The 13,668-nt window shown below is 35.1% G+C and overlaps 1 protein-coding gene and 1 pseudogene across 1 annotated transcript; both read left to right on the top strand.

Annotated features, from left to right (window-relative positions):
* Window positions 1–525: 525 nt before the first annotated feature.
* On the top strand, window positions 526–2,163 carry LOC133199080 (uncharacterized; annotated as a pseudogene).
* Window positions 2,164–2,166: 3 nt separating this feature from the next.
* On the top strand, window positions 2,167–12,777 carry LOC133199082 (uncharacterized). The gene is made up of 4 exons (XM_061334965.1): window positions 2,167–2,368; window positions 12,177–12,252; window positions 12,403–12,517; window positions 12,621–12,777. The coding sequence occupies exons 1-4, from the start codon at window positions 2,170–2,172 to the stop codon at window positions 12,747–12,749; spliced, it is 519 nt and encodes a 172-aa protein (XP_061190949.1). The 5' UTR covers window positions 2,167–2,169; the 3' UTR covers window positions 12,750–12,777.
* Window positions 12,778–13,668: the final 891 nt, after the last annotated feature.

The raw sequence follows: 13,668 nt of genomic DNA on the forward strand, positions 1-13,668 counted from the left end.
TCCGAACAGGTGATTTAAATTGACAGGTGGGAGATGAGACCCTGAAAATAATCCAAACTTAAAAGATCCTGTCCGAACCGGAGATTTTAATGGGATTAAGTTCGGAAAATCTGAGTCTTAAATGCCAGGCTCATTAAGAAAATATAATAAAGTGAAAGGAGACAACAGGGTGCTGTTAAAAAAATCAAATTAAATTAACGCCTCGTTAACATGTATTCAGCTAATTAGATTAATGACTTGTTGGGACGTATTTGCGTAATAACTGACGATTAAGGGAGACAACCATTTAAAAAGGACGACAAGAGAGCGATTATGGACATAACACCTTTTCTGTCTGCAATAGTCGTTCTGTATCCTGAAAATGTTGTCTACAGCTTACTTATACCACGCAGAAGAGACAATTATTAAGGGAGGACTTAAAGATAAATAAAGTATCCAGGCCGTAACACAATGGGCTGAAAAAATGGGCTGAAGAATCACCCACTCGTTGAGCAGAAATTAGACGAGTGCAAGAAAGAATCAGAGATGAAAAGGTAAGATCTTTATTTAAAAATTTAAACATTTTTTTCTTTACATTTAGACTTCTCTTTTCACTATCAACAATTTCACTGTTATAGTAACGAGGAACTGGCGGTTATGGAGATTGATCCGGAAACAGAACAATCCGCAGGGTATGGTCTCTTCACAGAACATGTAGAAAAATTAATATTCTTTGCATATTACTAATACCAGCATTTAGCATAATTTTTTTCTGTGCAGAGAAGAAGAAGGCGCGGCGGAAATATCTCCCCAGTCATGCGCGGAACAAGATCCGGGGTGAGAGTCTAAATGATGATTCTTTTTAAATTATCATTCTCAAGTGTAACAGTCATATATACATGTATGTTGTTTAAATTATAGAAATAAGATTGATATTCAACCCAGTGTGGACCAGTCATCAAGATCAAATGCCCCAATTGCACGAAGTCCTTTATACGGAAGAATGAACTGAATGTGCATATAGCCGCAAAACATGAAAAAAAAGCATTTATATGCCCAAAATTTCAGAAAGCATTTGCATATAAAACAAATGCTAAAAGACATGAAAATAAATGCATGTAAAGGGATGAAGCAGCCTCCAAAGAAAAAAACGGTAAGTTAAAAAAATTGTACTGTGAATTGTGTGCGTGTGTTTCATCTGACAATCTTTGTGTGAATTTATACTGTTTGTTGTTGTTTTCAGAATAAAGGAAAGGGGATAAAATGCCGGAAATGCGACCACGCCTCACATAACAAGCGGGAGTTGAACGAACACAAAAAAATTCACGACAATGAAAAGAAAGCAGAGAAGGCGCGTGGCCTTAGCTGCAGGAAATGCAACAAATCCTTCCCCGATAGAAAGAGTCTCTATCTACATCTGAGATCTGCACATCAAACTGGCAATGGGGTAGATTTAAGTTTTCCGTGGGAGGGCACAGAGGAACCTGCTCCTTGGGAAGGCGATGAGAATTTGAAGGCCACATACATGGCAAATAAAGAGTTCATTCTCGGGGAAGGAGAAAACGGTGTAGTGAAAAAGACCATCAACTTCCCAGCGGATAATTCGTTGTCTGCCGCAGACATTGTCTCTAAACTAGAGAAAATTACAGAGGAGGAGAAATGTCCTTCAGATTTAATATATCTGTTGGGTTTATCTTGCAGAATATTGAGACGGGAGACTATCGTTATTTCATACCTGATAGGAATGAAACACTCTTCCCGAAACCAATATTAATTGGTAGTCTGGAAGATGTTGACAAAAAAGTGAGAGGGAGATTTAACTACATAAATCTCTTTGAACATCTTATGCGACAGCGACAGCAAGTGGAGAGTGGTGCATGTTACCAACATTAAAGTTGTTCTCTACCGAACCTCACACATGTTGAATTAATGTGTTCTAAAGTCTCACACTTGTAAATATGTGCATAAATTAATTTCTTTTCTATTCTTTTAATTACCCGTTACATTATAATTTAGTGATTTTGTTTATGACATAACAGTAAACATTTATTCCTTTGATGTGGCCACTGGCCAGTCTGCGCGTCACGCATGGGCGACCAGGCCGGACCCTGTGTATACACAGTGAAGCGCCCTTGTGACACAGCTGCAGCCCCGCACGATCATTTGACCGTTGACCGAGAAGCAGGCGCCATGTTGAGACTTACAGTTTTCCTTGTTTTAGCGAGTTTTGCTAGCTGCTGCCAGAGGAAGAACGACATTATGACATGCGAGATGATGCCAGAGTCCAGTGAGAGGATGGAGGGCGTCAGGATTTTGATAGTGGACAGGGTATTCGGGGAGACGGTGGACTTAAGGAGTTTTGAGCTTGCCAAGATTATGATAAACGCGGGTATGTTAAGGCTACACCCAGAGATATCCTACTTGCCTTTACAATATGACGTCATAGTAAGCTGTATGACGTGATCTTTATAAATAATGATTTCTTAATAGCTATATTTAAAGTTTAATTTTAGGTCCAAGAAATGAATGGAATCATTCACATAATATAAACTAAATCTTGTCATTTTTGGGTGGTATAAATAGCTAAGTATTTATCACGGGGGTTAAATATCAAACCCATTACGTCATTACTATTGATCAAATATTTGCCGAGTAAAAATTAAACGTGACGAGAATTTATGTAAACAAATATATGAAATGGGAGTTTCAAAGCTGTTATGTGTGATTAATAAGGAATTAAAGATTATGAATCAGGTACGCTGATATATTCTTATCATGTTTTCTTGTAATGAACACAGGCAGTGCTTTGAAATCCCGATCAGCCTTTCCTCTGTCGCTCTATAACAGAAAAGATGCAAAAGTTCAACACTACGCCGCATACTGTGAAACATAATTTTTGTTTGTATCGAAAGCTTTTATTCTATAGTATATGGAAAGTGCTGCTAGAATCGTGTGGTTAACATACATTGATGACAATTCCTTGATCGTATGTATAAAATGTAAAAAATTTGGTAAGGTTTCATGCGAAACTTGGAATATTTTTTTCTGTGTTTGGAAAGGAAGGATTCTAGCAGCACTTTTCATGGTCCAGTGAAGTTTTTACATAATTATTTTCACAAAAAGAAATGAATTATACCCGGGGTAGTGTTGAACTTTTCACTTTTTCATTAAGGCAATTTTTATATTTATAGACGTCACTTGATGACGTCGTAGTGGAGTGCTTCTATTAGCCTAAGACTCAACGACGTCTATACAATGGATAATAATAGTAAATGTTTTATTGAAACACGCCGGGTATATGTGGTTACCATATTTTATTATTGGTATGATATATAATACTGGTGAAGGCCTACAATATAATAATAACAAGTAATAAAATCTAACATCAAAAGCTATTGTCATTTTGAATATAGTATTCTTATAAAAAGATCAATGAATTACATAGTTTGCAATACAAATGCAGAAATACAAGTATGCAATGAAATAATATAAATACATTTCATAATACTCAGACATTTGTATAAATTTGTATAATTTATTACTATGCCAAAATTATATAATATATAACAATATGCATCATCTTTATCATGGATAAAACATACCCTAAGTAAGGGAGAAATCAAAGATCCATGCGTGATCTGTCACATCATTGTTGTTAACCTAACATGATAATATAACAGACCTTAAATGCATATTCTGTATCATTGATCAATATATTTTCAACTCTCAAACTAAATGTAACAATAGCATACCTTGAATTATAAAAACTAGTTCACCGGTTTAACAAGACTACAATATTATTTACTATTTCATGATATGTGATATGATAATTATTTAAGAGAATTAATAAATTTGATTATTAGCTTCTTTCGTAAACAATGAATCTCATATGTAAACCTAAACAATCAACTCATTTAAGAATTCCAAAATAAACACTTAATATGCTGTAAATTACACATAAATTTTACAGGATACTTAATAGATAAATATTTACATACTTTGGATAACTTCTGAGGCGATAAACTAGAATTTATTTTAACTTTTACGGACTTCAATTTCACAAAGCTTCCGAATCTCAATATGGCGTGTCTTGTTATGAACAACCGACAATTCAAACAAAGGAATAAAATAATTATTTTAAAGAAACACTATTATTTTATATTAATCCTATTTTTAGATGTATAAATTAAATAAAGAACTTACAGAAACCCCAAAAAAATTTTTAACATAAAGTAGTACTGAAATAAGAATATATTGATATTACGGTTATTTAAATAATTTACGATACATTGGTCGTATTACTCCATAGTCCAGCGGATAGGCAGCTCGCCCCGAAATCCAAAGGACCCCGGTCCAAAACCAATCACGGGAACAATTATTTTACCAAAAATTATTTTGTAAAATATGTAATTTTTAAATATAAAATGCATTATAACAATTTCACCATATCACATATTCCCCCCTTTTACCATTGCTGTCCACAGCAATGTTAATAAAAATATATATCAACTATCATGAATAGAACTATCATAATAGAACATCAATATCATGATATATTTTTAAAACTTAAAATCATTATTAAAAAATTGACACAGCCAATGATTAATGTTTACACTGAGACCATGCTTTGGTAAGTGTTTCTCCTAGAGTGGCTCCGAGATTTGCAACAGCTTGACTTAGTTCTTGAAAGTTACTTTCACTTGTCACAGCTGTTTGTGTTCGTACTGCCGACCGAGGTAAGTGGTATGGGTTTGAATGTTTGCCCGCGGTACTTCCACTCGAACGCCTAAGCGGTACGGGAGTTTCTTGTCGGAAGGGGATTTCTTGTGACGAATGATGATGTATAAATTCATTATCACTGTTGTCTGGATGAACATCCTCTGGCCGAAAATCTAGAACTGCGTGAAAGTTTTCATCACTTTTTACAGAATCTGAATCAGAAATCGATGTTTCACTTTCAGAATCACTCGAAACTAATTCACCTGTATCCAAAAGTTCTCTACGGGTGACATTTTTCGTTGGACCAGTTCCATCGGCTAATTGCACAGAATACACATTATCCCCGAAATCTTTCATAACTTTATAAGGCGTAGAATTCCAGACATCTCGTATCTTGTTTCTGCCCTGAATTCTGTTCCGCATTAAAACACGTGTACCAATTGAAAGAGGTTTTTCTTTGGCATCTCTGTTGTAGAGTTCTTTCCTACGTAGAGCATTGTCATCCAGATTTTGCTTAGCGCTTTCCATCGCTGTTCGTAGCCTTTTCCCGTGTTGTACAACGTATTCATCGGTTGAAGAGATTTTGGTTGTTGGAAGTCCGAGAAGATGATCGATAGGTAAGGTCGGATCTCGTCCAAACAAAAAAAATACGGTGTATACCCGGTAGAAGAATGTATTGTTGAATTGTATAGATAAATTAGCTCGGGCAAATGTTCAGGCCATTTCCTCTTTTGCTGAGGGAATAATGTTCTTAATAGATTGTGCATTGTACGATTTTATCGTTCTACCTGGCCGTTTTCCTCAGGATGATACGGAGTTCTTCTACTTTTGGAGATATCATACATTTTACATAGTTCTTTTACAACTTCGCTTTCGATGTTTCTCCCTTGGTCGCTATGAATCCTTCTAGGAATTCCAAAACGAACAAAGCACTCTTTTACTAACACTTTAGCAACTGTAACTGCCTTTTGATCTTTTGTCGGCACTGCTTGTGTATATTTACTGAATATGTCAGTCATCACTAGTACATTTTCTCGCCCATCGCTCGCTGGTTCAAGAACTGTAAAATCAATTGCTAGAATTTCTTGCGGTTGGTACGCTAAAAGATTCCCTATAGGTGGTCGTACTGTGGGAACTGGTGCTTTGGCTACCATGCAGCGTTCACACTTTTTGCAATATTGTTCTACATCATTTTGCATTGTTGGCCAATAGCATCTCATTTTAATTAATGACGAAGTTCTTTCCATCCCTTGATGACCTGCGTGATTGTGTAATGACTCTAATATATGGTCTTTCAAAGACAATGGCAAAACAAGTTGTCGAACAGGACCAGTATCACTTTCAATGTTTCTATATAGAACGTTGTTTTCAATTCGTAATTTGTTTTGTTGTTTTAATAGTTTTCGAACATCTTTCTTCTCTTGCTTCAGTTCTTTAATTGTGGGTCGAGTATGACTATTAAGCCAATGCATGACTCTACTGATTGTTGGATCTAGTTCTTGTAATGAAGACAATTCAGTAGGTTGGTATTCTGGCAAAGTTGATGTTGCTTCAACAGAGTCTACATGAGTAGATCGAATATGAGCATCTAAAAAATGAGTACCTTCATCTCGAATATCCATCAGTGGGGTGCTAAATATCAAATTCTGAAAAACAGATTCAGAATTACGCGTGACAGTTCTGACTCTTGGTGTAGGTTTACGACTTAACGCATCGGCGTTTCGATTTACCTTTCCTGATCGGAATTTCACCTCGAAGTTGAACTGTGCCAATTGACTAGTCCATCGCATCTCCGTTGGCCCTAACTTCGCAGTCTGTAGGTAACTCAGCGGATTATTATCCGTGTAAACAATAAACTTTGCTCCAAGTAGATAATCGCGGAATTTTTCCGTCACTGCCCATTTTAGTGCCAACAGTTCTAATTTCATGGAACTGTAATTCTCCATATTACGCTCCGCTGGTCTCAATGTTCGTGACGCATATGCTATAACTACGTGTCCTTGATTTTGTTCTTGGGATAGCACAGCACCAAGTCCGTCAAAACTCGCATCGGTCTCCAGAATGAAAGTTTTCTTAAAGTCAGGTTATCCTAAAATTGGAGAAGATACCAATCTTTCTTTAAGCTCGTGGAATGCAGAATCACATTCTTTACTCCAAAGTTCTATAAATGGTTGGGATGGACATTTCTTCTTTTTCTTCTTGTTATCTGTGGTTATAGCATGCAAAGGTTTTGCAGTTTTTGAAAAATCCTTCACAAATCGTCTATAGTAACCAGCTAATCCTAAAAATGATCGTAACTCTTTTTCAGATTTTGGTGTTGGCCATGATCTTATAGCCTCTGTCTTTTCAGGATCTGTAGAAACTCCTTCAGCTGAAACGATATGTCCAAAATATTTTACAGATGTACTGAAGAAATTACATTTTGATGGTTTCATTTTAAGACCATGACTTTTTAGTTTGGAGAATACAATGTCTAATCGATGTATGTGTTCTTCGATGGTTTTAGAAAATACTAATATATCATCCAAGTACAAAAGTAAGATGTCAAAATTTTCATCTGTAAAACAAGCCTCCATCAGTCTTTGAAATGTAGCAGGGCTATTACATAAGCCGAAAGGCATCCTAAGATATTCATATAAGCCACCAGTTCCAACTCGGAATGCCGTTTTCTCAATTGATTTCTCATCCATAGCAACTTGATGGTATCCTTGGGCTAGAGCTATAGAACTGAAGTACTTCGCTCCATGCAAGACGTCTAACGTTTCCTCTATTCTAGGTAACGGATACGCATCTTTAATAGTTTTCTTGTTCAATTCGCGGTAGTCAACACATAAACGAAGACTTTTGTCATTTTTTCTCACTATCACGACAGCGGACGCAAATGGACTATTGCTCTTTCTAATTATCCCTTGGTTTAACAATTTGCGTATGTGTTGTTTTACTTCGTCGACTTGATGTGGTGGAATTCGACGATGTGGCACTCGAACAGGAATGTCATCTGTTAACTTTATGTTATGTGTAATCAAATCCGTATAGCCAAGATCATCATCATCTTTGGTAAATGCGTCTGAATGTTTTTGAATGACTTGATGAAATTGCTTTTTCTGGTTTTCGGTCAACTGTGCATTTCCAAGTTTAAATTTTAAATCATTCGCACATTTACTGTCCGTCGGTTTGATGAAATCTGTATTTATTTTCCGAACGTAAACTTTCTTATCAAGAATTTCTAGGTCATACTCATCATCTGTAGATTTGATGACATCAACTTTGTGTAAAGTTCCAATTCGACTTTTTGGTTTTAACCAGACATCTTCATCGCCGATATTTATAATTCTGTCAGGGATCTTTCCATTTTCTACTGTTCCTAATGTGTCGATTACCATGATGTTCCGTGGAAGCGATCCTGTTGTTCCATGAATTGCTTGGACTGTGGCTGTATATTCTTCACCTTTTTTATTTTGGTGAGTTGAACCAATAACTACTTTCATTGAATTTGCGGGAATATTGATTTCTTGTCGCCCGGCAACTTTTACAAAACTTTTTCGGTCATCGTGTTCAGCCATATCGAGGACAGTATCAACGTTGTTCCAGGAATCCTGTTGTTCTACACTTTCAAATTTAATTTGATCCTTTTCTTCGTTCATGTAACTCCGAATATGCTTTAGAATGTTACAACCTAAAATGCCATTTATAGGGTCGGAAACAGAACTGTCTTTTGAAACTAAAAATCCTACACCCAAATACATCAATGTCAGTTTCAATGTATCCTAAATACGGAATTTGCGTATCATTTGCTGCAACGAGTTTGAGAAATTTTCGGGTGTCATTGAGTTCTGAAGATGCTAAATGTTCATTATAAAATGATTCTGAAATAGTTGAAACTTCTGAATGGAAATTGTGCCCATTAAGTTTAATTGTTGTTGTTGGACATTTTGATAAGGCATTAAAAACTGGTTTTTGAAGTGTCATTTTGGAGTCTATTTCCTGTCCCCCATCAGCTAGACTCCTCACCGTGAGGGTCAAGCTTTTGGCTTGTTTTTCTGGTTTTCTTTCTTTGAACGAAAAGCATTCGTTACTCTTATGTCCTTCTTTTCCGCATTTGAAGCAAATGATCTGACAGGTTTGCTGTATCATTCCTCTGCCTGCTCCTCTTCCGCGGCCTCTTCCTCGAAACGTTCCTCTGTAGTATCCACGTATCTGATAAGTTGAACGTGATTGATCGTATTTTGGCTGCTTTGCTAGGTTAGTCAATAGTTCTATTTGCTGTTGTTGTTTCTCAAATATTTCTTGTTCTTTTCGCAAAATTTCCATAAGATCGTCATTTGAGGTTTTCTTTTCAGTAGATGTTCTGTTGATTTTTGCAGTCCCAGACTTGGTATTTTGATCATCAACCCACATCAATATTCTGCCACAAAATTCAATAAATGGAAGTGTTGGATTGTCTAAAGAGAATTTCCTTGACTCTTTTTTAATTTGTTGGTCTTGGACACCATCTATGAATTTGTCTGTTATAATTTTATCCGTAGTGTTGTAATCACTTCCTTCTTTCTTCGCAATGGTATGCAACATTTTCATGAGGGCTAAGGAATAAGATTCTAAACTTTCGTTTTCTTGTTGAACACGTTCATAGAATTTGTGTTGCAGTTGTGCTACAGTGTCTTGTATCTTGTATGTATCTTCTATGATCTTCAGAATATCCTCTGGTGTCTTCTTACTATCTGGCGGACGTAACCGTAATTCTGTTTTCGCAGCGCCTGTAAGGTGATCTAGGATGAAATCTATCTTTCCATCTTTCGTTGGTATACTACTGAGATGTTCCCTTACATCTGACAACCAGTCATCTACATCAGGATCACTCTCCTTAGTTGGTCGTCCTACTAAACATGGTATTTTTCTTTCAGACTTGATATATACTGGTGGCTGTGGTTTTGGTGTGGTCGTCTGTTTAATCTCTAGTTCTTTTAACTTCCTTCTCAATTGTTCCAATTCCTCCTTCACTTCTGACATTGTTTCTGTTATTTTTCAGTGACAGTGAAAAGCGAGGTTGACCTCACTAGTCTCTAATCAAAGAAAATATACAGATTACTGCAAATAACTAACAGCGAGGACTCCTCACTTATCAGAGATTTGCAAAGTTTACTGGCTAATCACTATAACAGTCATGTACGACCAAAGACATCAATCGTTTTAACCACAGTTTTGCTAATGAAGAACAAGGATGTATACCAATGTTGTACAGTTCGTAGTTGAAATAATACGTGCTCTTCTTGCCGTTCTTCACCTTTCTGTTTCTCAAGAGATCAAGGGAGAATTTTGGAGATCGAGCACTTTTATTAAGTTCACGGATAATTTGATTTAATTTATCAACCTGTGTCTCCAACAGTTTATCGTCTTCCTTAAACTTGGACGGATCCTCGTGTTTATTTGTCTTGTTCCACTTTGAAATAGAATAAACTGGAATTTCCAGAATAGTAACGTTAACTTCTCTGTATTTCTTTGTAAAATTAATCACTTCTTCAAATTTGTTCTTTAAGTATTCAACACTATCATCATTTAGAGTTCTAATAGATGTGAATTTTCCAGACTTGGTGGTTAAATCGCAAGTTCCTAGCCATACATACAAATGAATTTTACCATACTGTCTGATTTTTGAATTAATATTTCTTTTTAACCAGTCAATAGCATTATTTGTTCGTTCTCCACTTTTACACCAAAATCGAATTTGTTTTCCAAATCTGTGGTAACTTCTCTCTTTAAATATAAATCCTTACTGTCTGATAATAAAACAGGTGTTGCAATCTTACGTTTACCATTTATCTCGGGATTAAGTTGTTTAAGTGACTTCAGGATTTTAGGTTTAGACATTGGAATTCAAAATTAATAAACACAGTCAAAGGAACAAAACAAAGATGCATATTGTCTACAAAATATTATTATCACTTCTTGGACAGCTTCAGCACCATGGGTCTTCAATAACACGACACCATCAGTATCCATATGATCTGAGGAATCCCACTTCTGACACCATTGTAACACGCCGGGTATATTTGGTTACCATATTTTATTATTGGTATGATATATAATAATGGTGAAGGCCTACAATATAATGATAACAAGTAATAAAATCTAACATCAAAAGCTATTGTCATTTTGAATATAGTATTCTTATAAAAAGATCAATGAATTACATAACTTGCAATACAAATGCAGAAATACAAGTATGCAATGAAATAATATACATTTCATAATACTCAGTTATTTGTATAAATTTGTAATATTTGTTACTATGCCAATATTATATAATATATAACAATATGCATCATCTTTATCATGGATAAAAGATACCCTAAGTAAGGGAGAAATCAAAGATCCATGCGTGATCTGTCACATCATTGTTGTTAACCTAACATGATAATATAACAGACCTTAAATGCATATTCTGCATCATTGATCAATATATTTTCAACTCTCAAACTAAATGTAACAATAGCATACCTTGAATTATAAAAACTAGTTCACCGGTTTAACAAGACTACAATATTATTTACTATTTCATGATATGTGATATGATAATTATTTAACAGAATTAATAAATTTGATTATTAGTTTCTTTCGTAAACAATGAATCTCATATGTAAACCTAAACAATCAACTCATTTAAGAATTCCAAAATAAACACTTAATATGTTGTAAATTACATATAAATTTTACAGGATACTTAATAGATAAATACTTACATACTTTGGATAACTTCTGAGGCGATAAACTAGAATTTATTTTAACTTTTACGGACTTCAATTTCACAAAGCTTCCGAATCTCAATATGGCGTGTCTTGTTATGAACAACCGACAATTCAAACAAAGGAATAAAATAATTATTTTAAAGAACACTATTGTTTTATATTAATCCTAATTTTAGATGTATAAAATAAATAAAGAACTTACAGAAACCCCAAAAAATAATTTTAACATAAAGTAGTACTGAAATAAGAATATATTGATATTACGGTTATTTAAATAATTTACGATACATTGGTCGTATTACTCCATAGTCCAGCGGATAGGCAGCTCGCCCCGAAATCCAAAGGACCCCGGTCCAAAACCAATCACGGGAACAATTATTTTACCAAAAATTATTTTGTCAAATATATAATTTTTAAATATAAAATACATTATAACAATTTCACCATATCACATTATCTATGACTTTTCCGATTTATCAATGTTACATTTTACGAAAAAAGTCTAAATTCGCCGAAATATGATCTGTGTACTGCCTTAACGTACCCGCGAAGTTTCCCGAACTGACCTGTGGTAGCGTACTCGTTAGACGGGACACCCAAGTCTTTCTGGGGGACAAAATGTGTCCAATTGTAAGTAAATATTTCTTGCCAGTAATTTTTTTTTAATTTATGTACATTTATTGTTTAAAATGGACATTACGCAATTTTTAATATCGAATTGTTTATGTTTGTCAGGTTTCGGCAGAGTTGCATCCGACCCAGGCCGTGTTCACCACGACGACCCTCGCGGAAACGGCAGCGATAACCTTCGGTAAGTGTATCATGTATTTAATTTTTTCAAAAGTTTTGTTTTTGGTTGAAAAAATCTTGTGTTTACGAGAAATCTCAATTAACAAATACCAAAAAATGCTGACATTATTTGCGTGAATTGAAGACTTATAGTATAAAATATATTTTCTAGACACTCCCTGGATAATCGCCGCAGGAATATCGTCCCTCGTGATCTGCAGTATTGCAGTGTGCATTTGTGCAGTGCTCGTCTTCAAGAAATGCGCACAGAGAAAACGACGACCGAGGTTAACAACCGCGATTGACGATATTTCTGTGACGGACTTTGGCCAGTTCCAAAGTGTTAATTTAGACTGAACAAACTTTTTAAAAGCCAACAATTTCTTGTAGTGCTCTTTATACTGTGGAAGTGCTCTTGGACCTGAAGCCCCCGTGCCAACCCGCCATCAAAGGGAACCGACACCCGTCCTTAGACGATCTCAGCGCGTCAGGAGAGTGCCAGAGAGACTTGGCTATTGAACTGTATTGTGTGTGTGTAATTTTTGTAAATAACCATCGGCAAAATGCTGCATTAAACTCGTATTTATAAAATAAAAATGTATATAGATGTATATTAATATTCTTAACTATAAAAAGTTAATGACATTCGTACAACTTTGTCCATGGGTAGTTTTTTTTCCAATGGAAAAAAAAATCAGAAATGTTGTATATATGGGAATAAAAGACTGTCATTATGTTCTGTTAACTCCTGCAATAAAATTATAATGAGTTTTACATGTTTTAATCTGTCTTCAATTTGGTATTGCTTTCATTGCAATTAGACAAAATCAAATTGATTTAACGGTAACGTACGGTGGACAATAACAGTTATTAATTGATACAATTGAGAAGAACCACGAAGTTTAGTAATTTAATGCAAGGAACTCTGTCCAAAATGAGTTGATGTGAATAGATAGTAAATTGGGTATTTAAACGTTAAACAGGTGATAATCTTACTTGGTTTGCAAGAAAAAAATCATGTTTGCGCAGGTCCCCTGTATTTTGAAATTTTGTTTGCACAAACATAGAATTTTACTGATTAAAGGTGGACAATAGCAATAATTAAATGAAACAAGTTAAGGAGTTTTATTACGGAGTTAAGCTACAAAGAAGAGCAATATAATGCAATGGACTCTATGCAAATGAATTGGTGTAAATAGTTAGTTAATTGGGTATTAATGGTTAAATCGTAGATAATCATACTTAGTTAAAAAACATGTTTGTGCAGTTTACCTTTATTTTGAAATATTTATTTGTACAAACAAGATTATTTTCCATGTATACAAGGAACTATATAAGAATCGCACCTACACCGAAGGAAAATCATCTCACAATTCGGCGAGGTACACGACACACCACTGTAGAGAGACGAAAATGCAGAACCAGGACATGACTGAGA

This window comes from Saccostrea echinata, unplaced genomic scaffold (genome assembly GCF_033153115.1).
Source record: "Saccostrea echinata isolate AGI-Se365-2 ecotype Australia unplaced genomic scaffold, CSIRO_AGI_Sech_v1 ptg000033l, whole genome shotgun sequence".
Classification (NCBI taxonomy): Eukaryota; Metazoa; Mollusca; class Bivalvia; order Ostreida; family Ostreidae; genus Saccostrea; species Saccostrea echinata.